Source organism: Typha angustifolia, chromosome 6 (assembly GCF_048772165.1).
Source record: "Typha angustifolia cultivar Huaian chromosome 6, ASM4877216v1, whole genome shotgun sequence".
NCBI classification, from domain to species: domain Eukaryota; kingdom Viridiplantae; phylum Streptophyta; class Magnoliopsida; order Poales; family Typhaceae; genus Typha; species Typha angustifolia.
Window position 1 is genome coordinate 7,162,390 of NC_133244.1, and position 26,436 is coordinate 7,188,825.

Sequence of the window (26,436 nt, forward strand, 5' to 3'; positions counted from 1 at the left end):
AGAAACAATTAGAAAAAGTAACGCATGAACACCTAGATTAATAGATTTATAAATTAGATGAAATTGAAGGAAGAACTCCTTAGGTATATCATAAATTTTAGTCTTTATCCACAAGGATGATATCCATAACTTTGGCATGCCATCTTATTGCCCAGGCTGTGTTTTTAAGTAATTGTACGAAATAAGGAGTGATTCGTAAATGGCAAAAAGTGCAAGGTGCTAAACGTACATTATCTTAAATGCAGGGTTTTTAATGCAAATTTCACTCCACTGCTATGGTGTCACTCGTAGTTTTCCTGCTCCCTTCCCGTTTCCATCCCGAACTCATTCCCATCTTTCTCCCTCCTCACTGACATCGGCAGAGGAATTGATTTGCGAATTAAGAAACCATGAAACCCGTCGCCGACTTGTTCCCCGGCTTCTTTAAGACCCCTCTCCTCGTCCGCGCACTCGTCATCGCCTTCGCCTGCGTCGCCGCCTTCTTCCTCGGCAAGCACTGGTCCGACGCCACCCCCCATCTTGTATTCTTCTCTTCCTCCTCCTCTTCCTCCACCTCCTCTTCCTCCATCGCCATTTCCCCAAATTCTAACCTCACTTTTAACCTCTCTTCTCTCATCTCCGACTCTAATGAGAAGCTCCTCTTTTCTCCCCCTCCCGACGCGATTCCACCACCTTCTCCTCCTCCGCCTCCGCCTCCGCCACCTCCGCCTCCACCTCCGCCGCCGCCGGAGAGGTTTGGGATCGTCGATGAGAGCGGGGCGATGCGGGAAGACTTTGATCCGGGGCCATTGGATTCAGATCTGGGGGAGAGCGTCGACGATGGCATCCCGGCAAACGAGATGAGTGGTGGAGAGGTCAGGGATAGGGTTCGGTATAGGGTGAAGCAGTTTGGGATGTGTCCGGAGAGCATGAGAGAGTACATACCGTGTTTGGATAACGAGGAGGAGATCAAGAAGCTCAGGTCGACGGAGAAGGGGGAGAGGTTTGAGCGGCACTGCCCTGGGGAAGGGAAAGGGTTGGATTGCTTAGTTCCGGCGCCGAAGGGGTACAAGACCCCGATCCCGTGGCCGAGAAGTAGAAATGAGGTTTGCAGATCTTTGATTTCTTTATATTTCTTAAGAATTATTAGTGATTATGTATTTAAAGTGTCACATGCTAAATGTGGTATTGTTGGTGATTAAACCTTGTGATGAGTTGGTGGGCTGAAGTACACTTAACCTGATCGATTCTTGATCTCTGAATCTTGGTTGGAATATAGTCAGTTGTAACACATTGATGATGAGTCAAAATATGATGTGTTAGGGCTGAAAAGATGAGAAGAGGAAATAGAAGAAATTTCAGAGATGGCGTCCTCGACAAAAGAGTGAGATGCTAGCTATAGGCAAGCATGGCAAAACAAAATTGAGATCTCAAGTTGGTTTAAAATCTGGATTACTGTTCCATGATTTTCTTTTCTTTCTGACTCAATTCCTTCTTGTTTTATCCCATTAAAAGATTCTAATAGTTGCGTGCTCTTACTTCAGGTATGGTTTAACAATGTACCTCATACGCGATTGGTCGAAGATAAAGGAGGGCAAAATTGGATCACAAGGATTAAAGATAAATTTACATTTCCTGGAGGGGGAACCCAGTTTATCCATGGAGCAGATCAATATTTGGACCAGATTTCTCAGGTATCCTACCTCTACATTGCCAGTATCATGGTCTCAGTCATCTCTGCTGGTATATATTTCTAACTGCAGTTTTTTTTTTTAAAAAAAAAAGATGGTTCCAGATATTGCATTTGGTTCTCATACTAGAGTTGTCCTTGATGTTGGATGTGGGGTAGCAAGTTTTGGTGCTTTCTTACTTTCACGGAATGTGTTGACCTTGTCAATTGCTCCAAAGGATGTACATGAGAACCAGATCCAGTTTGCTCTTGAACGTGGTGTTCCGGCGATGGTAGCAGCGTTTGCAACACGCCGGTTATTGTATCCCAGCCAGGCATTCGATTTAATTCATTGCTCACGCTGCCGAATTAATTGGACCCGTGATGGTATCCTTCTCCTCACATATTGAGGTTAACTAATTTCAGTAATTCTTGCATTACCATGCGGAGTTCACCAATAAGCATGCATGTGATGCTGAGCCTCAAATGTCTAACTACTCTATTTAACATTCACCTTCTTTGACTCTTGTTCCCAGACTATCAGAAAAGATGCATTACTTGCTATTTCATGAGTTGGATAACATGATCTTGTCAAATTTTATGCATGACATTTTTTGGAGTTTATCTGGAAAAATAATTTGCAAGCTTTACTTTCATATGCGAGAACATATTTCAACTAATGAGGTCTTGAATTTTCCTCATACACATTCTGGTACTCTACGTAGAGAAAAGATCTGTGACCAATCTAGAGTGTAGTCCTGTTGCACTTTTTAGCTATGTCCCAATAAATGTTTTTTTAGTTGTTCTGTTTCATTGGATTCAGCACAAGAGATTCTGGGAGTTGTTGAGCTTCTGAGTGGCCTTCACATTTGCCTTGATTGGTTGAATTCCAAAGGAAATAAAATGCTTGTTTGCTAACAAGTCCTGTTAGCATTTAGCACAATATACACTTAGACTCATCCTGCTTCAAACTTGGCCTTTTCCCTTCTCTTTACCTCCACAGGGTTGTAGTCATCTTCAGTATTAAACTAGCCAAATGTTTGTTAGGGGTTTGTCTTAGAAAGATAGGAACTTGTTCCTCATAATTAAAATTTTGTAAGGGGTTCCCCAAATTAGTATCCTGGTGCTCCTAAATTTACTCTTATCTATTTTCTTTTTACACTTGGAAAATCCAGTTGTCAGATATTGACAAAACCATACCAAGTATTTCAACATATGGCTGTTTCATTTCTTTCTTCATCAGAAGCTTGACGAGATTTTATTATGGCTTCTTAATTTTCTGATTCTACAACTGAATAATTCTTATTTGTGATGAAGATGGGATTCTGCTTCTAGAGATTAACAGAATGCTCAGAGCTGGAGGTTATTTTGCTTGGGCAGCGCAACCTGTTTACAAGCATGAAGAGAGCCAACAGGAGGCATGGAAAGGTGCTTAGTTAATAGCACTCGAACCATTATTATTGTTTCTTCTATAAGTCTATCTATTTATTGCTTTTAAGGTGGGTCAAATTGTAGAGAAGTAGTCTTTTAAAGTGGAACAATATTATAGCCAAATTGAATTTTCTCTTCATTTAGAGTTATAGAGAAATTAACATGGATAACTGTGGTTGGTAAGCATTATTTCTAATAGTAGAACAACTTTCAGTTTTCAATATCAATCTAAGGTTTTTTTGATGAAGATAATAGTGTTTCTTTTCATACGCTTTCTCTAGAATTGCTGCTGATAGACATACTTATGCATAGAAATGGAGGACCTCACTTCTCGAATGTGCTGGGAGCTTGTCAAGAAAGAGGGCTACATTGCCATATGGAGGAAACCGTTTAACAACACTTGCTATTTTAGTCGTGATTCGGGAGTCCAACCACCGCTTTGTGATGCAGAGGATGATCCCAACAATGTCTGGTAGCTTCAAGATCCTTCCTTCGTGTACTGCTAATCAGTGCAAGAATGCCTTTTATCATATGCATTCCGGTGTATCAATCTCTTTCTCCTGAAAAATTACAATTCTTTTGACAATGAAGAGAACTTAGAAGATTTATATGTGCATTATTATTTGATTTTCATCATTAACACATTATATGATTTTTAAGCACTTGCCTTTGAGCTCATTCGTATTGCTATTCTTTCGTAGCTTAACTAATCTTCCTTGTACTGTCTGTAGATGATGTCATCTTAAAGAATATGCAGATCTTGAAGTGCCGGGTTGAAAAAGTTATGTCATTATATCTTCTACCAAAAATGGTTTCAATCATGTGTTATAGTATCTAGGTCCATACAGATTTTAAGCAATTGAGAAAATTTTATGGTATCAAAATTTGTGCTTGAAACAAGCTTAATAATTTTTATTTCCTTGTCAACAATGAAAAATGTCCTTTTGAAAGGTTAAACTTTTGTAAGAGTTATGAAATGAATGAAATTCAAATTTCACATCAAAAGTTGGTTAAGGAATTTGAAAATTATGGTTAAGCTATGAACTCTGTATTCCTCTGTGTTCTCTATTACAGTGGCTTCTTTGTGCATTAGGAGCTTATTTGTAAGATTCTGAAAATTAATTAAGGATTTGAGTGTGCTTTGTAACCAAATTTCCTGGTTTTATAGTTATTCTGTTCTTCAAGCTTCTTTCCTTGGTTACTAAGTTGCTCTGGCTTTCTGCAGGTATATTAATCTAAAAGCATGTATCAGCAGACTACCTGATAATGGAGACGGATTAAATGTTGCACTGTGGCCTTCTCGCCTGAATGAACCACCAAAGAGGCTTCAAGGTGTTGAAATGGATGCTTTCATTGCGAAAAATGAGCTTTTCAAGGCAGAAACGAGATTTTGGAATGACATCATTGCAAGCTATATTCGCGTTTTCCATTGGAAAAAAATGAAATTGCGGAATGTCATGGACATGAGGGCTGGATTTGGAGGGTAAGTTACTTCCTTAAGTTACTTCACTTGTTGTATCAGTCCATTTGGAGGGTCATCAGGACATGTGGCAGGAAGGTCCTTTTTTCCTCTGTATGAGGCTTCTGTTGAACCTGAGAAAGGGTAACAGCTACTGTATTTTCAAAGTTTTTAGAAAATGAGAACAAGTTAGAACACAAAAACAACTAATTTTCATATAGTCATACGACACAATAAGAACATTTCTATGTAGGTAGCTATAGAGTATTTTGTTAACTTTTATGTTCTAGGAAAAATTAGAAACGCACACTAGAACTCATGGTTCCAATTTTTGTTTTGTTTTCTGTCAGTTTTTGGACGATTAAAAGTTTATTTTATTTTTAGAGGGATAATGAAGATCTTCATAAGTTTTTTTTTTCGAGAATTTGGTAGGGTATACAAGAAACAGAAAACTGTCACTCATGAAGAATCCTTCTTTCAGGCCTGGATGAAGAACATAGAATTTTTTTTACAATACTGATTTAGTAAAGATGAACTTAAGAAATGAACATATGTGTGTGTCAGACATCAGAAATCCTAAGGCACTTTTGTGTATTCTGATTTTTCTTTTAATTAGATATCACATACTTGAAAAGGATGATTAGAAACACTTCATTAATTTTATAGTGTCCATATCTTAGTGGCATGGAAAACAGAATGGTTAGAGTTTCTATTCATTTCCTCTGCTAAAAGTTGGACTTCTACTGTTTATAGTTGATATGATGCTCTAGCTTGTCCTAGAATTTCGATGTAAAGTTAAATAAACTCATTTTGTATCTTGCATATGTATAGCATTTTAATAGGAGGGGCAACATTAAACAACTCTTGTAGTTTCCCAAATTGGAGCGGGATGCAATCTGAAGCGGTACCAATAGTATAAATATTTGAGGAACCCTTTTAGTTTTCTTTATGATATTTTCTGTTAAGTGGTATAACAATTCGTGTTCAAGATTTCATTTTTATGCTTGTAGAGAAACAAAGTTTTGCACTGTCTATCTGATTATCTAACTGTGACATTTTTTTAATGACCTCAAATTATCTAGACAGTAACTCATTGAGCATCAAAGAAAGTATTTTCCACACAAGATTGAGGATTTGAACCAAAGTATTAGCTAATGGGAATGGAAACTTAATGTTCTGCTGTAAGTCAAGATGTGGAAGAATTCTTTGACTGTAAAGATGATGACTTTATATTGCTTTCTTCACATATGACGCCATTTAATGTTATGATAGTGTAGCAATTATATTTATAAGGTTGCTAATACTCTCTTATATACTATGGTGACTTTCTTGCGTTTAGAGTTTCCTTGTGCTGTTTGTTTTCTTGATTAGAAAGAAAAGAATCTTTTCATTCTTACAGTTAGTTACATGTACCCAAGTATAATTTACCCTGTCATGTAGTTCTGGTAATTTGTATTAATTTTTTGTCATCTTTCTGGTGATAGGTTTGCATCTGCATTAATTGATCAACAGATCGATTGTTGGGTGATGAATGTTGTCCCAATAAGCGAACCAAACACATTGCCTGTAATATATGACCGTGGACTTATTGGCGTGACTCATGACTGGTACAGTATATTCACCTTAGTGTACTTCAGATTACAATATTTTATTTTTCCCTGGTTTGATTGTCAGGTATGTAATTTGACAATCGAACTTCATTTTTTTAGTGCCTGCACACCTGATTATAACAATCTTCTTTTACATTGGTTTGATGTATTATCTGCATTATTGAACAATTGTTTATTTTCTTGATTTGTTGTATAATGACTGGACTTCTTCCTTCCACTAATTGGGCAGGTGTGAACCATTTGATACGTATCCAAGAACTTATGATCTGTTGCATGCATTTGGCCTCTTCTCAAAGGAGCAAAATAGGTATTTTTCCTTTCATATTGAGCTGATCTACCTTAATTAATTTACTGTTTTCAATCTATTGCTTTCAGAGTTTCAGTTATTATTTCAGAATCAAAATTTTCATATTTGAATCATTAAATAAATTTCTCGGATGTATTCAATTTGGTGACATGGTTCATGAATGGTGACTATTCCCATGATTGATGATCTCCTTGGAAAATGAACTCAAGTTGGCGTGCTTGTTCCTCTTTTCAGGTGCAACATCTCAAGCATCTTGCTAGAGATGGATCGCATGTTAAGACCTGGTGGCAGGGCTTACATCCGTGACACGAAATCCATCATCTATGATATCAGAGAGATCACCAAGGCCATGGGATGGAGGACAGATGTACGTGACACATCTGAAGGGCCGTTTGCAAGCAGAAAGATTTTGATGGGTGAGAAACAGATGGTGCAATCGTAGGCTCGTCTTAAAATTTTTCCTCCCTGGGCGAAGCCCAGGTTGCCTTGAGGACATATAACCGTTGTCTGGGAATTACTGGAGTATCAATGCCAATATAGCTTGTGCAGAAGGTGCCAACATTGTTGTATAGCAGCTAGGAATACAATTCAAATTCATAGTTAGACCATTTGTTCCATCATAAATTTACTAATATCTTGTCTTACGACAAAAGAAGACTGTTTGGATTATTTTCTTGTACATTAGTAATGGCACTAAAAGATCCTAGGATTTTATTTGAAGATAGTGTTGTGGTCTTGATGTTTTTGGTCTCCATTAGTTTATGTAAACTGTGTTTCAGATTCTTTTCATTGGAACTATTTAAGCAGAGACATCTGATCGAACGAGACGTGGTAATTTTATCATGGGGAAATTTTATCCTGATTACCTTTTATCGTCACAAGTTAACGTAGTTTACAGATGGTTGCGTACAAATGACGTTATGCTTACTAGGCATCAAATGTGGTTTCTGAACCAACGATCGACCGGCAAATAAATCCCAAATCTCTGACTACATCTATCCACCTAATCCGGTGTGGTGAATCGGAAAACAAAAGAGGCAATCGATCCAACTCGTTTATAATCAATCCACTTGACCAAATAATCGCCGCGTGTATAGTGACCATAATGGGAAGGCAGTTTAGTCCCACATCGGTATATGGAAGAGTAATGGGACAATTTGGCGTCTATAAAAGAGGGCTCTGGGGCAACGTTATTTCATACTTACCTGGACGGGGTCGATGGGCGATCAATAAGGCTCATGTCCTAGGTCAGCGGCCTCCATTGCACTTGGGAGGAGCGCTGGCTTACCATCTCCCCAAGTGGGAGAGTGGACGTCATAATTTGTGGTAGAGGGGGTACGCGCCATGCGCGGCCCCTACCAATTCTTAAAACTATAAACCCTTTATAAACGGAGCCCTTCATATCTTACGGACTATGGGTGTAGTTACTTAAAACTCTCTATAGAATAATAATTATTCTGATTATTTCAACGGCCTGGGTTCGGGTAATTAAAAAGGTTTAAATAGCAAGTCGAGTCTTATGAAATCTTATGACTTATACACGTCCAAAGGTAGGTCGGTCGAAACTATAGAAAAGCAAAAATAAAATGGTCTTTAAATTATAGAAACTATAAAATAGTTATTTGGCTCTTAATTATATTCTTTTTTAGAAAATAAAAATAAAATGGTCTTTAGAGGTCTAACATTAATCATGTAGTACTCATAAATTATTTTTGTTTAAAAAGAAATTTAATAGAAGGTGCATTTTTAGAGATTTGCCATACTTTAAAGAGTTAAATGTTTTATGAAAAATAAATAAGGATTGTGGCGATCTACGTGAAACTGGGAAACAATTCAAAATATATCCCCATACCTCATATGAACTAGCTAATATCATTTTTCGGAACTCAACCAATAGGACTTCTGATCAGGATGAAAGTCTTAGTTGAGTTTTCAGCTCTTTTATATATAGAAAATATTAACTTAAAAATATAACTTTGAAGCTGTCGACACTGTATCAGCCAATGATGATATGTTGGTATATACAAGGAATTCGTGTCTATTTTAAGTCTGCTTATCAAACATTATATCTAAACAAATGAGTTCCAAACCTATTTATGAAATTAGGTGTCATCTAATTTACGTGGATGCCGTATTCCAAACGTTTACGGAACTAGGTGCCTTCTAGTCTATTTGGATACTGTATAAAATATTGTCTACATGTATATTAGAATTGCTTCCTTACTTTGTGTTTTTATTTGATAGAAAATTTTTTTTCCCTAAGCAACTTTGGGACATGTAAATAACAAGGTATAATATATCTATAAACCACTCAATAAATCAGCAATTTATACAACATTTATTTACTATAGGTGCTAAAATATACTAACAGAGTGATTTTGTTGAACAAAATCTCTCTAGAGTGATCTTCCTAGGTATGCTTATATGACATCGACTAGTCCTCTAAATAAATTTGGAAGTTACGATGTTTGGACGGCATACCTAGAATGGTCAAAAACTCTAAATAATACATGTTCTCAAAACCATTATTAGCACAGCTGTGTTTAACCAATAAAGCAGATGAAGGTAGCAATACTTTCATACACACCTATCATCTGTTTGAATGCCTTGGTACCCACAAATGCTTCCCTCGAGTATCCGTGACTCCTTGGCTTTGCGAAGTAAAAGAGGATGATGATGAAGCTCGATGTCGCTCGTCCAGCTTCAGCATGTCATGAAACTGGTCATGAATTGGCTTAACCGTGACATGACGCAGGGTTCCAACGCAAGGAAGATGCTCGTGGGTTATATGACTCAAAGTTTCAACTCGTTGATGAGTTACATAATCCAAATTTCCAACAGGTGGATTATGCCGGTTGCTTCCCTTTGTGCTAAGTTGCGAGTAGATGCTCGGCCTAGTTAGGATAGCAAGCAGAGATTTCTTATCCAAGTGCTCAGGATGATAGAGTTTCAGATATGCATTGTTAAATGCATTACAGATTCTGCCAAGCTCTCTCAAGCCAACTGCTCTTGCGGCATTACCTGGCCGTTCAAATGGATCTTCAACCTAACAAAGGTTACATATTATCAACAGCAGTTAGATTGACAAGTCACCCTACGAACACAACTTTCAAATTGATCCACACACCAATAGAGATGTTAACGTGAAGTGTTCCTGGCGTTCTTTTCAATAGGTTTGAGGGAAGGTCTTACCAGAATAGCATGAGGTTTTGCTGTCCAACGAGGATTTCTACTGATGTCTTCCCATCGACCAGTGTAGGTGCATATGGCTCTCTCTGAAAAGTGAGCCGGAAGTACGGTGAACTGTGTAGGCCATAAGAAAGAATCCATAATCCTTGTAAGCATGTCTACACAGTAATGTAACAAAATCAATTCAGCAGCATAATTATCTTAGTTACCTTAGCAAAGAAAGATACGAGAAGATCAAAAAGAGAGCTCTTATTTCTTTCTCTGGAAACTCGGGACTTAAACCTCCTTATATTTGCAGTGCAAATATCCTTAATCTGTCTCCTGTTAATGATACTTGGTTCTGCATAAAAATGGCCAGGAACATACAGACTACCGACAATCACTGATGAGAAACCAACATAACCCAAAGTAACTGACATAAAGGCTATAAGTATGTGTACATGTATCGACACCTAAATACACGTTGTGGATATATTTTATGTGCGCATGCATGTGTGCATAGTTGCTTATGTTGGTGTGCACGAGTGCACACATAAACAGAGATACGAGTGCACATTTGGCAAAGAATTGCATGAGAAGGCGAAGCATTAATAGTGTACCAGTCACATCATCAACAATGTTCCCTTCATAAATCTCCCGAAGAGGAGGTAAAATTGCAGGAACACATGTCTGGAAAAAGTGTTAAAAAAAGATGGAAGTTAGAGGCAACAAATATAGCTTGCAGTTGTTGTGAAGTTTCAATTGAAAATTTTAAAGGGATCCCAAGTTCTCAGATGAAGCAATTATCAGAAAACCTGGAAATGGAAGATAACAAGCAAGCAGAGAGAGTATGAGTTCAAAGTCCCTGACTTTGGATTATTGATTTCTTGCGCTTTAGCCCATTCCTTTATCTGCAAGGGGCACTAAATTATTCTATATACATAATAGAGATAATGTAGAGGATCATCATGGAATTAATTAAACTAACCAATAAAACCATGTCACCAAAGCGCTCATCTAATTCAGTGATCCAATGGAGGATTTTTGACTTGATACGACCCAGATGGTTATTGATGGAGATATCACAAGAAATGTCATAGACAACACTTTTGTATATTAGCAATGGAACTCTTGCATTAGGTATGAACTGGATACCATAAGCCACACCTGAATACAGAAGAAATGGAGATAATTCACCTCCTGAAGCTATATGCCGGAAGATTTTTATTTTTTTAAAAAAAAAAAGATTCCAAAGATTGGGTTGATGATTTCTGATAACGAGAGACGTCTTCATACCTGTCATTCAAAACCTCTCACATTCTCAGTCTGACTATGACAACAATTAAATGAACATGTCTTTTTGCCACATGAAGGCACATAAGTTGAGAATTGATCTCACTATTCAACTAAGCAGCTCTTGCATGCTATGTTGTACTAGACATTCAATACAGAGAGCTTTTTTCCTTCCGTACAGACAATTTATGCCTTATAAAAGACATACGACTTTGATTGACAACAGAAAGGTAGGAAACAAGAAAGAAATCAGAAGAGTAACTCTAGAGGTTGTATAGGACAGAACTAAACACAAAAAATTGTTATTAGTTTAATTATAACTTGAAGTGAGCAATATTAATAGAGTACCTCTCTTTCGCAAATATTTCATTAGCTCTCGTAGTACATTTTGCTTAAGTCTCCTATTTGGAGACGACTGCAAAGTACTAGGAAGATTGATTGAAATATCCAAATCACCCCATTTGCTATAGAGTTCCGAAACATAAGATCCAAATGGCTTGACAGCAGCACCTGTTCAGTAATTAGATGTCCTCATCAAATGGTCTCAATATTCCTACTTCATTTATTTTAAGTATTAGGCTTCAATCTAATAAACAACAAAAGAAAAGGTCATCAATTCTAATGTACATTAGATGAATCCTAAATGACAACGAAAGAATGTTGATGTGACTGTCAGTAGCTTGCAAATGTTTATACCAAATTAATGCAGGACAACAAACTCTGATACCAAATTGACATAAAACAACTAGCAGAATATAGTCTTGGTTCTTCACTTCCAAGTTCCAACAAGGATCAATCCACTGGATATCGCAGCCTTGACTGTCTCCTGCACTATTAGAAAAGTGAAAAGGAGAAAAACTCATAAAAGCAGTTCATAAGAAGGAAGTCAGAGAGTTTACAAAACTAACCTATAGGATTGGCCCAAGAAGGCTTAGGACTTGCTATCAGGTTGGATGTGGATGTGTAGGTCTTAGTTTGGCAGGTTCTAGTGGTCAATAAGATCTGAAATTGGATGTAGATCTGAGTTAACTTCTTCTACAGCTTAGGGTTGAAAGATGTGAAAATAGGAATTAAGTATGCCAAATAGGTTATCTGGGGACTGATCAGATTAGGCTATATCAAAGCACCAAAAAAAGGTGGCGATCAAGCTTGGAGTTATCAAGTCTGATCCCATAGTGAGCTCTCTTCATGGTCTTGTGTCAAAAAACAGTAAAATGGAATTCTTGGGTTTAGAAAAAATATTAGGGTTGTAACTTGTAAGCCTTCCAGATATGGTCGATTTGGGCTTTGGTCTTCAAAAAAGGTTAGAAAAAGGCTGACTGCAAGGAACTACCAGGAGAGAGAAAGAACACAATAAAGAGAGCAAAGAGAAAAAAAAAGAAAAAAAAAGAAAAAGAAAAAAAGAGACTCCCAGTGATTAATTATGACTCTAAAATAAACATTTTGCGTCAAGTTACTAGCCCCTACATCATTGGCAGAAGCAGGATGACCAAACTATTAAGGGAGTGAACCTTAGCCTTAGGCATCTATATGTTTGTGACTGCTAACCGAAGGTTTAATATTTCTCATTTCCATGAAAAAATTGTCTGCCTAATGAGAAAAATAGAACTGTCATCCAATTCAGCTACATTCATTTTATCAAATGGTAAATATGTTACTATGCATAAGTATATTAAGAATTCAACTTTCTTTTCATGTGAAGTAAACAGCTTACTGTGCCAGTGTGTTTACTATGTAATTAATCCACAAATATTTTTAATGCCACCAAAAATGTAACTAATCTTTGAAAGCAATTATATAACTGAAGGGAATATGTTATTGCTGTTGAACACTAAAATGCACCGAGTTAGCGAGTCTCAAGGTAAGCAAGAGCAAACACTGCTTTTAGCACGCAAAAGAAGAAAGAATAAATAACATCAATCTATGAGAATCATTTACCTCTGAAGGTAGCAATGGATCCTATGGAAGCTGCAAGCTCATTAATGGTGTTTACTCGTTTTACTTGATCAACTTCCATGGGTTTAATGAAAGAGAGGATCTCTCTAAGACAAAGCTCCAATGTATAATTTGTAACCCCCTTGGTAGATCTAGAGTAATAGTAGTCCATCACGCCAAAAACTTTAGCTGCTTAAAAGGAACAAGCAAGTAGATTAGCAGTGAGCTCAGGGAAAGATATTACTAGATAAGCTAGTGAGAGGTGATGATGATAACAAGGCCTAATTTCCTCGAAAATTTTGAAATTGTGCTCAATCTTTCAAAATCTTTGTGTTCCATGTGTTCTTTACGACTAAAAAGCAAGCTGATTTTGCTCTGAAGATGCCATCTACAAGATCCAACTTCAGCACATTATAATGAACACAGTTCTGGAAAAATCACAAAAACATTGAAATTATCTACTAAGTCCACCTAGCGTGGGTGAAATAAAATTTAACGTGTTTAGAAGTACATCTCATGGGTGAGACACTCATAACCTGATAATGACAAGCAGAGATTCCCTGTTATAAGTTAAAATTTTATTCTAGATATTTGTTTAATTTTGTGAAAACATCATTAACTCCTCTTCTGAAGCTCGTATTTTTCCTACACTCCATAAAAATGTTTGCATGTGGTTTACACTTTACTAATAAGGCAGCTCACATCTTCAAGTCAAATAGTTCTTTCTCCCATTGTAAAAGATATGAAGATATCAATCAAAATTGACTATAAAATCCATATGCAGAATTCAAGAAGAACAATTTCAACAAGAATACCAACGACAATTTCAACAAGAATACCTACGCTAAAACCCTAGTTTAGGTCACATTAACGATAAATAATCCATCTATACAGCAAGAGCAGACCTCGGAACAACAAAGAACCAGAAAGTATAAAAGCCCTAATTTCTCTTTAAAAAAAAAAAAAGGAACAGCGGATTGACCTGTCAAGAACTAATCCAAGATGCAATGCTCAAAGAAAGGTAGAACAAAGATTAGGAAACGAGAAGATAACGAGTATTAATCGACTAGAAGGAGATAGTACGGAGAAATTCCCGGAAGAGATCGGTGGGGAAGTTCTTTTCGATTGGGATGAATGCTCTTCAATCTACTTCGCTCTCCGGCCTGAGTGGGCTTGTAGTTAGTCTCGTAGGAAGACCAAAAGTTGACTCGCTCGCGTCCAATTGCCTTCCTTTTTCGCGCGCTGAGTGCGCCTTTTGTTCCTTTGCACGGAGTTCTTTATATGTCGTGAGACTTCGTGGCGAAGGATACCCTCGTTTCTTCTCTCGGCCTCGCCTCGGCCATGTGCTACTTGGTACCTCTTACTATTACATCTATCTATCTGATGGCGACGTGGACTCCACGACGATTGTTCCACAAAAAAAAGGGTACATATACTGTGCTCAACTTATATTTTTAGTTCCAATATGAATTATAGATATTAGACGGATAATAAAATATAAAATATAAAATCATATATCAACTAAATGGATACGGATAATTTTCGGATAGAGGATTGGATTTTAAACGGATATTGATTGAATTTAAAAGAATTATAATATTTTATTTAGATATAATTAACATAAAAATATTAAGAGTTTTACAATAAATAAAAAATTTTATATATTAAATATGTAAAATTAGAGAAATTAATCTCTATAAATAATATATAACATATTATTAGTAATAATATTAATATTTATTATTTAAATAAGCAAACTAAAAACTATAAATCATTCAAAAAAAATATGCGAGTAAACGGATATCCGATATCTGTATCTAAATCCGAAAAATATATCTGACCCGTATGAATCTGTATCTGAATTTTTTTCAAAAATTCTTTCCGAATCGGATCGGATAGCGCAATCCGACCCATTTTCACCCCTAATTTGTTCTACATGGGGTTCACATTTATATACTTCTTATATACCAACGTGCAGGGGCTATGGCTATGAATTTTTGTAACTTACTTGGAATTATTAAAATTATATAATGAATATGTTTATTTGCCCCTTCTGAAAACAAAATGTGGCTCCGCGGATATATCCTAATGACAGGGGCAATATGAATATAATATATCATAAAGAGGATGTCATAAAAAAGACCCCGAGCATTTTAAATATTTTGCATAAGGGGGGGCTCACTGTGCTCACGAATCTCACAGTAGAAGCTCAACGGGCTTTGAGACAGGACTCAACTGGGTTTGAGTTAGGCTTGATTAGTCAATGATGGGCCTAATATGACCTCAATTATCTTACGGGCTAAATTAACCATAATTAAATATCCACGTAATAGTAGCTAATGGAATAGAAAATATTATGTTATTTTTAAAAGATTAAAATTTTAAATACCTAAAATATTTATAATTTGAGCTTAGTTAGGAAGTCGTTAGTATAATTATTCATACTTTTATTTTAATTTTAATAAACTAATCAAGGTACTTAGGTCATTGTATATATATGTATGTATAGTTAATGTAATTCATCTATATGATAATTGACAAGACATTAAAAACAAAATATAGGGTTTGATAAATATCAATATGGTAAAAAAGTATGAATGACAATATATAGCAAAACTTAGGGAGTTTTAAGATAAAAAAATCTCACAAAGATTTAGTATGGTCCATAGGAATTCTGCTCCAAAGTGGAGCCGGTCGGATGCACCAAAAATCACCAACAGTGATCAATGTTTTCTTTTCTATGAAAACCAGGTGGTCGCATAATTCTTTTTGTTTCTTTTTTTTGGAAGACGAGCTGTGTTCAGCTGAGGTGTACCTTAGCCGCTTAGGACAGTTGAAGTATCACACAAAAGGACATTACAAAGACCTGGGGTTATTAGATAGTTATGCCCAATAGTAGTCCTAGAGGAGATTTCTCCCAATCAACCATCCGATTACCCTCCCTGTACACATGTACCATACGAAAACTAATAAAGTATCTCAACATCTTTAAACACTCATCTACTATGTTCATGATTTTCCACGGACAGATGACTTACTACGTAGAATTCTAATAACTTCCTTGGAGTGGTGGTCTCTAACATCAGCTTACGGTTATTCTTGACCAAACTAAGGTCCAAGTGGATCGCCCAAACTTATGCAAAGGCTTCCATGCAGCTTGCACGAGAATCCCCTTCTCATTCCTTAGTTGCCCTTGAACCTTCTTGGTATGCCTTGTTAGTATCGGCTCCATCTGAGTTCAACTTCACCCATCCTACACTCGTACAGTCCAGTTTACCCTTGTCCACCTATCTTCTACTATTGTAGGCTTCTTAGCTTTCTTTGTATAGTCTTAGGCCAATTGGGGCGCTATGTTCCCACTATCTTTACCTCTATCTTGCAAATATAAAAAATGAGAGGGAATGATTAAGATATTTTAGTAATTTGATCGACATTAGTTAGTTAAAATAATATCTGAGTGTTAAATAAAAACTACAAGAAAAAAAAATAAAATGTTAAATTATAAAATCTTCAAAGACGAGTACGAATAATAAAATAAAAATATAGGATATGATTTATAAAAATCTCTTTAATATATGATGTTCATAATTCAAAAAATTTTGAAGGAAAAAATAAAAGTAAAAAAAGAGATAGTAGTAGAAGGAGGAGGAGGAGGTGATGCTGTTAGGCTAAGAGTTGGAAAAAGGTTGCGGAGTTTGAAACCAAGGTCAAAGAGAAGGGCGGCACAGAACACCGGCACAACAACAAATGATAGGCGTCGGAGACGGGATGGATGAAACTAAACACAAATAGCTCGTTTAGGACGGACTTCGCGTAGGCCGAAGAAATTGTAATCCTTAGAGATAAGACCGACATGCTGTTAGGTGCGTGTTGGGACCCTGTGCATTCTGAGTCCGCCCTAGTTGCAAAGGCTTGTGCTTAAGAACTAGGTGCTAATAGAGATTGACTCAGAGTTGGCGAAAATCCTACGAGGAGAAGCTGTGGTTCCCTGGCATATTTAGAAAGTGACAATTGATTGTCTTAGATTTTTTAAGGGGACGAGGGATGCTAGAGTTTTATATGTACCCAAGGAAAGCAACCAATTAGCTAACTAGGGGGAGGTTGGTCTTTCAAAGCTATGTATGGAGGCGAGGCGACCAGTTAGCCCCAAAGTTTTGTAAACATTCTTGCTGGGACTCCTCTGGTGCATTGGCACCCAAAGTGTAGGGGAGCACAGCATCTTTGTTGGCTCAATGAAGCTGCTTTATTTAAAATAAAAAGAAAAAGGGAGAGAGAGAGAGACAGTGAGAGATTGGAAATGAGTAATTGTTTTTCCTTAGGAAATGATCTTTTCCTATAAAAATATTTCTTTGAAAAACTCATCAAAACATAGGAATTTCTCTCTCCTTAAATGCTCTTTAGGAAAAAAAAAAAAAGGAGCTAATTCTCATATAATTATGTGAAAATTTGGGCTATCAGAAACAGACTAAATCATCGAACTCACAACTCCTCACGCCGTGGGACCCACCGAGATGCTCCACGGGTACACTTGGCTACTAGTGACAGCGAGGGACGAGGAAGACAACGCAAAGCCCGAAAAGAATCGCATCCCATCCACAGCACTGTGCAAGACGACGCGTCCTAACTGTGACGATACGGTTAAGACGAGCCCGGCCCCGAAAAGATTCCTTCTGAGAGTTACTGAGATTACCCAACTACTTACCCAAATGTCCTTTTCACCCTTTAGTTGTCAGATTTTTTTTTTAAATTATTCAAATGTCCAAAGGCTATACGTGGATCGGACAAATAATCAATCCTACTTAGATATATAGAATCATCTAACATTAGCCAATATATTAAATTGCTCAGTAGATTTTAAGTCTATACATCGCTGGGCTCTAAATCGTCGCACTATCGAGCTACTTTTTTTAAGTTAATTGCATCATCAATTCATTGAGTCGAGCCATCAAACTGTCAAATTATTTTAGAATTAAAGTTGATCATATAATCTTCTTAATTATAAAAAATGGTACCTACTTACTTTACAAAAGTTGATCGATTTTATCCTTAGATTATGGGTATTAAGGTTATCAACATTAGTCTTGTTGCTATTACTAACAACTCCCTATTTTTTATTAATATAGAGAGAGATTTATATATTTCCATCATTTCTATTAGCTGGCTATAGATTTTAATAATTTAGGATCTAAAGAAATTTTGATGAGTGTATATAAAAGTATACATTTTCTTAGAAGGTTTAATTAAAATTATTCCTAATTTTAATGCAATATTTTTAAAATATAATTATGAAAGTTAATATATATTTTATAACTAAACTACTGTGTAAAATAATGTTATTACGAAGGATGTAGTGGTAATTAGTATATTTTGTGGTGGCAATTTTGTAAACATAACTTTTATGGTTGAAACTATTTTGGATCATTTTCCTCAAAATCATCCCTATTGAAGTTCGTCTTGGTACATTTTTTAAAGCACAATGTTGGACTCCACTTACGAAATCCCAATAACTGCCAAACGACAGACTGGCTACTTCGACCCCTTTGTAAGATCGGCACTCGTCGGGTCGTAAGCCCTCGCGTTCGTCTCCCAGCTCCTCCTCCACAAATCTCTTCTTCCCGATCGCGGAACTGAGAGCTCGACTCCGATCCAGTCATCGACTTCCTCTTCTCCATCCATGGCGTCTCTCCTCGAATCCGGATGGCAGGTATTACCATCTCCGCTCTCGCTCCTCTCCTTCCGCCAAATTGCTAGCTCTTCTCTTGCGTTCCTTCCGATCCACCACTAGGCAATGTGGATTAACTACAATGATGCTTCTTTCCTGGTTTCTTTTCCGTTATTTCGAGGAATGCGGTGTTGTTTATGTTAGTGTAGATTCTGACGTTGATTGATATGAGTATTCGACGTCTTCTTGAGGTGTTTGGGGCAATTCTAGCCATTTAATATGTGCTTGTCGTGTAGATTAGTAGTATTTACCTGAGGTTTTTTACGAATCATCTGCATGCATTGCTGATGGATTCGAGAAAAAAAAAATCATGGATTCTATTTTAGATAATGATCTATGATGGTTGGGAGCAATTTCTTTTTGAAGATTTAGATTCGCTATTGTTTAAGCCTGTTATATAGTATAATAAGTGGAATATAAGTTCCACCCAGTTGAAACCTAATCGTTTATTCTGTTAACACATCATGCCAATCTGAAGTGCATCGGAAAGTTTTCCCACTTTGGGCTAGGTTATCAGCATTTTTCCGTCGTGGTTAGTTTGGATGATATAATTCTTTCCACTTTTTATCCTTTCACATGTGACCATCTTTGACTGTACTTAGAAGGTCCAAATAATGTTGTCAAATCTTGCCGTAATTGAGTATTACTATCTGTAGGCTAATGTGGCTTTACAAGTTTTTTCTATAAACTGAAGTATCTATAGCTATTAGGATATAAAGATATATTAAGCCTGTTCATAATATTGCTAAGGTACTGGATCACCCTAGGGAGCTTGTAGTAGTGTAGTTTTTTTTTTCTTTTCTTTTTAGCCCCTTCAGGCCTAACCTGCGTTAGTATTAAACGATCAGCAAAATAATAGTTTAAATATCTGTCCTGTTGCTAAGATAGAGCCCTCTTTAGTTCCAACGAATAAAGATCCCAAGCCGTCTAAAACTTTGGGTGCTGAGAATCATATCACATGCAACCTGGTCCCTCAGATTTTTTTTTTTTTTTTTCAAAAGAATCTTTAACACATGTTCTTCTGATTGCAGCACTTTGCCATCTTAGATTAGGAAATTTATCTTGACAAGGAGGTGAATATCATTACTTTGACAAAAACTAATATCAGAGTATGTTTCTGCGTAGGCTTGATTAGTTCATTAATATACTCCATAAAATGGAGCGGAGGAACAAGTTATAACCCTGTAGAATAAATTTACTGTTTCAAAAAAATATTAAATTTAGTTTTCTCCATACTTCTTTTAGATGACATGATCCTATATTTCTGTTGTTGCAGTATCTTATCACTCATTTTAGTGAATTTCAACTGGCGACTGTGATCACATTTTTACTTCATGAAAGTGTGTTCTTCTTGTCTGGCCTTCCATCTTTGTTCTTTGAGAGGTTTGGGCTTTTCAGCAAGTACAAAATCCAGGTATGCCCAATCCAACTGCTCAATCAAATCTAGGTTTCAAAATTAAGAATATGCACTTTCTGTTCACGCATGTTCTTACCTTGATCTTCTTCTATATGATAAAAGTAGCTAAATGTATAAATAATGGCCAAACTACTCTGAACGTTATTAAATTAGGAAACTGTTATGAACTTTTTACTATGAATTAGTGTTCACTACTACTATAGTTGCTGACTGCAAACAAATTCTCAGCTAATATTTTTTTTTCCTATCTAAAGCTAGTGAATCCCTCTAATCTAATTTAATGTTTAGCAGTCATAATTTGAATCCTTTTCACAGATACTTTGCTTGACACGCACATAACTCAACAAACAACATATGTCTCTTTGCAGAAGAAAAGTAACAGCCCAGCTACGCAAGATAGATGTGTTATGCGTCTAATGCTGTACCATCTCTGTGTGAACTTACCCGTCATGATAATTTCCTATCCCACATTCAGATTCATGGGGCTGAAAAGCAGTCTTCCACTTCCACCCTGGTACCAATCAATTTCCTTCTAATAAATCGTTCAGATCTATATTCCTTTGCAAGTTTCATATACATGCTGAAAACTTTTTTATTTTATCAAAGTTTTTTATGTAACTAAAGTCATTCGAAGAAACTTATCAAAGATAATACTGTCTATGTGCCCTAGTTGTAATATGCATGACCTAGGTAACATAGAAGTCAATCAAATTTGACGACTTCAGATTTAGATTTTTCTTAAATGTTGCCATGTTGTTGAAGCTAGTCTTACTTATCTGTGTCTACAGGACTGTTGTTGTATCTCAAATACTTTTCTTCTTCATTGTGGAAGATTTCGTCTTCTACTGGGGACACAGGATACTGCACACAAAATGGCTATACAAGCATATTCACAGTATTCACCATGAGTAAGTCGTATTGATTCTACAAATGATATTTATTACTTCTTTGCTCTGATTTGATGGACAACGGCAGACATGCTACACCTTTTGGGTTGACATCGGAATATGCCCATCCTGCTGAGATCTTATTCCTTGGCTTCGCTACCATCATTGGCCCTGCTCTTACTGGCCCACACTTATTTACGCTGTGGTTATGGATGGCACTGAGAGTCTTGGAAACAGTTGAGGCGCACAGTGGATACCACTTTCCGTGGAGTCCATCAAATTTCTTGCCTTTATATGGAGGGTGAGTCACAACCTTATCTTTACTTTTCTTATCTTGGGGGAACTATATTGTGTATAAATCATCACTTGGCATGATGTTTGCTCTTACAGTGCTGAGTTTCATGACTACCATCATCGTGTGCTTTATACCAAATCTGGGAACTACTCATCTACTTTTACCTACATGGATTGGTGAGTATTGGTTTATTTATGTTCTTCTTTAAGCTTAATAAACCAATTAAAGAAGCAAAAGATTGGAATTCCTGAAAGCTTGACACCACAAACTGCTCATGATAAACATAGATCCCTAGATAATTTATGTGTAGTGTGTTCTAAGGGTATGATATATGATGTTATCATCTCCAAGTTTTGATTGAATACTGGGTTCTACCACGATATATCTGGAAGACAAAATGTAGAACATCCACCTCTTGGATTATCATCACCTTAGGATGTGGATCACATTTCAAAAGGTTTACTTCTCTTAGATCATAATGAGTAGGTATGAAAGTATTTATTCAATGTGATGTCTTGAAAAATTATGGGAAGATTGTCACACTCCACGTATTGGTTAAGTCAACTATTTGTAACTTGACCATGAGTTTGGACTAACAGATAGTTTCTAGCAAGAACATGTGGCATAGTTTTCTTCAACCTTCTACATAATGCTTTCCTATTTATGGAGTTGTTTGGGCTTTTGTTACAAACCAGATTTGAAACAATCAGGACCTAAGAAAAATTATGATATTTTTATAGGAGGAAGCCTTGGAAGTATCTAATGGTTTTGGTTTCATATGAATTCGAGGTCGAAGTGAAAAGAAAAAAAATTAAAACAGTAGAGAAATATTAGAACTTGACAGATTGATAATTATCTAACGTTGCAGTGATCATTGGAGGATGGTGGACGGTTGTAAGGTAAGCTGGCTCGTAAAGGTTATGGTGGCTATGGTTTGAAAGTAGAATTAGGGTTTTAAGTTAGATCTATTCCTAGGAAAATAAACGACTATGATTAATTTATTTCTATTATTAGATTATCTTACTCTTACTCCTAAGATAAACTCAATTTAAAATAATTTATTAACGTTTGGATGTTTGGATAATTAAACAAAGAAGCTCAGTCCTTTTATATATAGAGGTCAGGTATAATAAGTCATATTCAGACTAGTCATGAAGACTTATACGACTCGAGCTAGAACTTGCTTTAGTATCTTATATGACTTAATTGTACTTACCTTAGTAGCTACATGACCTAACTAGACTTGCCTTAAGGACTTATATAGTAAATTAATTAAAAAATAAATAAATCTGATCTATTGAACTCAATGTCCTCGTGATTCGATCCGATCAGACCTAGATCATATCAACTTCTACTTTATCTCCAAGATTATTATGTGTGAGGAAAACATGAAGTGAATCCATCATTATCCAAGAGAGGATGCATATAGTTTACTATCCATCTAAGTGGGCATTAAATGCTTCAACTGTCACTTCCACCTAATAATAAAAGATTGGATCAATTTTGGAGCTCTTATTTTAGAAATTTTCTGTTTTGTGGTTTACCCTAAAGCCTTGTACGCCAAGTATTACATCACAACTGCAGGATGCATTTGACCTCCTTAATTGTTCTATGATATTGATTCATGAGGGGATATAGCACCTTGAGTTATTCCGGACATAGAACACTGCTATTGCAAGGGTATTTACAGAGCCAACAGTGAGACCTTGGGACATGTAGCACCTTGGATTATCTGGTCCTAGTGCTACCATGTCCTCTTTTGGAGAATGCGATGGAGTATGGTTGTGTTCTTATACTTCATTCATACCTTACATGGTATTCAAATGTGTGTGCCAGGAAAAGAGTATTCCAATGTTTTAATCTATTATGGATCTCTCCTCTAAGGATCTCAAACATGGGAACCAAGTAGGTCTTTGTTGCCCTGGAAGTGGTTTGAAGTTTTAGTTGGTGTAAAAGGAGGATTCATTATATAGAAATTTCATGTCTTTCTGTTGACTATGAATACTGGTAGCAGCAGAAAGTTGCCAAGGATTCTTAGACACTGCTCGCTTGTCTTATCATTCCATATATCAAATTTTCTCACTTTGACAAGTGAACTTTCCCTTATATTGGCAGACTGGTAGCAATATATGTTTTAGGGACCAGTAATTTCATTTCATAGTCTGATTAGGATTTTTTTGTGAAATAATTCTTATTTCCCCTCTTCTTTATCAGGATATTTGGCACAGATGAAGGCTACCGCAAGCTGAAAGCTCTTGAGGAGGAAAGTAAACGGTTGTAAATTGGGAAAGCTTTTGTTAGTCTTTCTCACATCTGTAGTCAATTCTGGTAGCATCAAGGAGTTTGATGTAATCTCCTGATATGTGTCGTTTGGGTAGTATAAAAAATGCATTCAAGAACCTGACTATTTGATGAGGTTTTACTTGCATTCACCTGACAAATGTATCTTTGAACTGTGATTTAATTGGCATTAGCTGCCAATAAGAAGCTCTCGTGTATGATATTTTAGCGTGCTGGTTGACCTCCAGACATAATTGTGATGTTCAATCTCGGAATAATTGATGCTTTGCAATGGGTCTTTGCACTAATTCATTTGCAATTCTTGCTTTTGCAAAAGTATGTTTTATACTGGTGATCTTGTTTGCAAATTTTATTAAGAAAGACTAACCTTCTGAAGTTGTGACTTCCCACCAATGATTATCTTAAGAGAGAGTTTGACTCATATTTCTAAATGTATTCTATAAGGTTGGCAATGTGATCAAAATTAGTTGAATTTGTAAGAAAGTTCAGCTTTTATGTATGAGTATTGTCACAAGTGTAAAGAGAAAATTGATAAGAGAAAATTGATAAGATACTTGAAGAAACAGAAAAAGTTTTAAGATGCAGTTTTAATAACTCAGAGATGGTTAGAATACATATGGCAGGATATGACAGAGGATATGTCTACCAGGCATTCTCCCTTGGCATTTTAAGGGATTCCAACCAGGCATTCTCCCTTGGCATTTTAAGGGATTCCAACTGGTGATCGAAATTTTTAGAGATTAATTTTTACTTGGGTGCATTTGAATGCGCTTGAAGGCGTTTAAACGCCCGCATCTCTTTGGAACATCTGTGGAGATCTCACGGCTTTGAGAGTCCGCGATGGAGGTTGTTGATGTGATTCCTACGTATTTTATTTTATTCATAGTGTGAATCTTCATCTTGATAGTTACATGACGATAGCATCAATCTAAGGTTGGGAGAATTAAATCATATAGTTATTGACGAGTGATTCATAAGCTTTTTGTAATTAGTACATTCATTTTTAGTGATTGACCTGATTCGTGATCTGTGTGATCTTGTGCCTAAGTTAAAAATTTCCATGTATATATCTTGTGTTTGCAATTGCTTGTTTTACACTTTATTTTTTGTATTATTTATATTAGTAGCATGTGATAGATCATCTTCTAGGACGTTATAATTTTTTACTTAGTACCAAAAGTATATACTAGGTTGGATCGGATGTCAACCGGTGGAGGCAGCATTAGTTCTCTAACTCTATAGAGAGATCTTTAACGCAAAAGAGTTACCCAAATAAGAACAATTTATTATTACACCTCCCATATTTGTTACATCCAATTATTCTTAGTAAAAAGTCGGCATAAGAGTTTGATTTTTAAATCCATTTATGAGAGAGTTTGGCTCCCAATTGTTAACGAGTGGAAACCATCTGTTGTTACTACTTAGGATGGTGAAATTGTTGAGAAGTCTTAGGGAATAATGGACTAAGACTGATTTCGGAAAATCCTGATATAAAAATGAGACAATAAATGTCATTTTCAGTGGGGAGCGGAGTATTGGTCTAGACTTTGTGTATTGGTCTAGTAAATTCAGGCAATTTATACTTACATAAGAAGAACGTTACCTATTAAAATGGTGTCAATGGGCACTATTTTGTGTGATGATGGACTAAATATTGTTTGACTATAGTGTAGAATCCTCTACCTAAATTGACTGTCTTGTTGGTTTTTAATTTTATTTTTTTTAAACTGTTTATTATAGAATAGAGTATAAAACACCACTTTTGACTTTGTTGGATTACTTAGTGTGCACAAACTATCTAGAATATAATATGAAGTTATGTACTTTGCGAGAACCGATGTATCTTTTGACCGTGAACTACATGGTATGTGTAGTCTCGTTTCATAAATTATTCCAAGTCTTGAAAATGCATCAACCATAAATACTTTTTTGCATGAAAATATTTTGCGTTTAAAGATATAAATCTTGTGAGTTGATTTGTTGAAATGTCGACGATTCTTGAAGTCCACGATGCAGTGCTTGGAATGGAATTTTTTATAATGATTTTTTTGTTGAAAAATTCAGATATTTGTATTATAAAAATTTCTGAATTTCGATTATGATTTGGAGAGGTAGCTTGCATTGTTTAAATGTTTATGTGGATCAAATGCAACGCTTTCCTCATGATTTCCTTCTTTATTACTGTACTATAAAAACGCGTAGAAGCTTTCCAGTAGTTGTGGGATTAAATATTTTTACATGCGTATGCATACCAAACATGCATTTCATGTTGGTGTTTCTGATAAAGTTGTGTAGGTTTTAGTTTGATCTCAAATAACACTTAGCAATGCTTTGTTACGAACGTGTGAGGAGCGGAGTATTGGTCTAGATTTTGTGTAGAAATTTATTATTTTGTCATACATGACAAAATGAGGAGATTATTTAGCTTATATAATTGCCAATATGATTAAAGAAAAATACATTAGATTGCATTATCATAAGTGTAGAAAAAAAAAGGGGCAAAAATATTTAAAACAAAAGTTTTAAGATGCGGTTCTAATCATTCAAAAATGGTTCAAATGCATGCGACAAAGAATTTCATGTCTATTAAGTATTTTTAAATGTCCGACAATTTAACATTAAAAATTTTAAATTTTCTTTTTTAAACGCACTTGAAGGCTAAGTCTTCTTGGTCCAGTTTAGAGAGTTATCTAAGGGGGCATCTATATCATATTGTCTCAAGGTCTTCCCAGTCCAATTTAGAGAGTTATTGATGTGGGGGCATTTACATCATATTCTGAGACAGGTATATATATATATATATATATTCAATTTAACACCACATATCTCACTCATTATTATTCGGAGACTATTTTAGATATCATCTTACAACATCTCTTTAGAATATGTTTTAGACTATCATATCACAGCTTTGAAAGAGTCCCTATTGGAGAGTGTTGAACTGATACCTACACATTTCATCT

At 36.0% G+C, this 26,436-nt stretch overlaps 3 protein-coding genes and 1 non-coding gene across 5 annotated transcripts; 3 read left to right on the plus strand and 1 right to left on the minus strand.

Moving 5' to 3' along the window:
- Nucleotides 1-281: 281 nt before the first annotated feature.
- Nucleotides 282-7,175, plus strand: LOC140761521 (probable methyltransferase PMT11). The gene is made up of 9 exons (XM_073098881.1): nucleotides 282-1,085; nucleotides 1,524-1,673; nucleotides 1,765-2,035; nucleotides 2,966-3,076; nucleotides 3,392-3,551; nucleotides 4,305-4,562; nucleotides 6,023-6,145; nucleotides 6,378-6,455; nucleotides 6,690-7,175. The coding sequence occupies exons 1-9, from the start codon at nucleotides 390-392 to the stop codon at nucleotides 6,895-6,897; spliced, it is 2,055 nt and encodes a 684-aa protein (XP_072954982.1). The 5' UTR covers nucleotides 282-389; the 3' UTR covers nucleotides 6,898-7,175.
- A 477-nt stretch (nucleotides 7,176-7,652) lies between these two features.
- LOC140761804 (U1 spliceosomal RNA) lies at nucleotides 7,653-7,813 on the plus strand. Its single transcript, XR_012104621.1, has one exon. It is a non-coding gene; the product is annotated as a U1 spliceosomal RNA (small nuclear RNA).
- A 939-nt stretch (nucleotides 7,814-8,752) lies between these two features.
- Nucleotides 8,753-14,213, minus strand: LOC140761658 (protein HESO1). 2 transcript variants are annotated; one of them, XM_073099084.1, is made up of 9 exons: nucleotides 13,834-14,213; nucleotides 12,855-13,040; nucleotides 11,265-11,426; nucleotides 10,612-10,790; nucleotides 10,439-10,534; nucleotides 10,244-10,313; nucleotides 9,854-9,984; nucleotides 9,648-9,758; nucleotides 8,753-9,501 (listed from the first exon to the last, which is right to left on the minus strand). In XM_073099084.1, exons 2-9 carry the CDS (start codon nucleotides 13,021-13,023, stop codon nucleotides 9,046-9,048), a joined length of 1,374 nt encoding a protein of 457 aa, XP_072955185.1. In that variant the 5' UTR covers nucleotides 13,024-13,040; nucleotides 13,834-14,213; the 3' UTR covers nucleotides 8,753-9,045. The 2 variants fall into 2 exon arrangements, with proteins under 2 accessions (XP_072955185.1, XP_072955184.1); XM_073099083.1 differs by having other exon boundaries at nucleotides 13,935-14,211.
- Nucleotides 14,214-18,342: 4,129 nt separating this feature from the next.
- LOC140761756 (very-long-chain aldehyde decarbonylase GL1-8-like) lies at nucleotides 18,343-23,760 on the plus strand. The gene is made up of 7 exons (XM_073099220.1): nucleotides 18,343-18,555; nucleotides 19,850-19,987; nucleotides 20,359-20,504; nucleotides 20,779-20,898; nucleotides 20,966-21,178; nucleotides 21,268-21,348; nucleotides 23,387-23,760. The coding sequence occupies exons 1-7, from the start codon at nucleotides 18,526-18,528 to the stop codon at nucleotides 23,451-23,453; spliced, it is 795 nt and encodes a 264-aa protein (XP_072955321.1). The 5' UTR covers nucleotides 18,343-18,525; the 3' UTR covers nucleotides 23,454-23,760.
- Nucleotides 23,761-26,436: the final 2,676 nt, after the last annotated feature.

Excerpts from the sequence above, each read along its gene's own strand:
- LOC140761521 (XM_073098881.1), top strand. The coding sequence starts at position 390 with ATGAAACCCGTCGCCGACTTGTTCCCCGGCTTCTTTAAGACCCCTCTC. Across the intron at positions 3,552-4,304 it reads GATGATCCCAACAATGTCTG|GTATATTAATCTAAAAGCAT; the intron begins GTAGCTTCAAGA and ends GGCTTTCTGCAG. Across the intron at positions 4,563-6,022 it reads ATGAGGGCTGGATTTGGAGG|GTTTGCATCTGCATTAATTG; the intron begins GTAAGTTACTTC and ends TTCTGGTGATAG.
- LOC140761658 (XM_073099084.1), bottom strand. The coding sequence starts at position 13,023 with ATGGACTACTATTACTCTAGATCTACCAAGGGGGTTACAAATTATACA. Across the intron at positions 10,314-10,438 it reads TTGTTATCTTCCATTTCCAG|ACATGTGTTCCTGCAATTTT; the intron begins GTTTTCTGATAA and ends CACTTTTTCCAG. Across the intron at positions 9,985-10,243 it reads CATTGTTGATGATGTGACTG|AACCAAGTATCATTAACAGG; the intron begins GTACACTATTAA and ends ATTTTTATGCAG.
- LOC140761756 (XM_073099220.1), top strand. The coding sequence starts at position 18,526 with ATGGCGTCTCTCCTCGAATCCGGATGGCAG. Across the intron at positions 20,899-20,965 it reads ATTCACAGTATTCACCATGA|ACATGCTACACCTTTTGGGT; the intron begins GTAAGTCGTATT and ends GGACAACGGCAG. Across the intron at positions 21,349-23,386 it reads ACTTTTACCTACATGGATTG|GATATTTGGCACAGATGAAG; the intron begins GTGAGTATTGGT and ends CTTCTTTATCAG.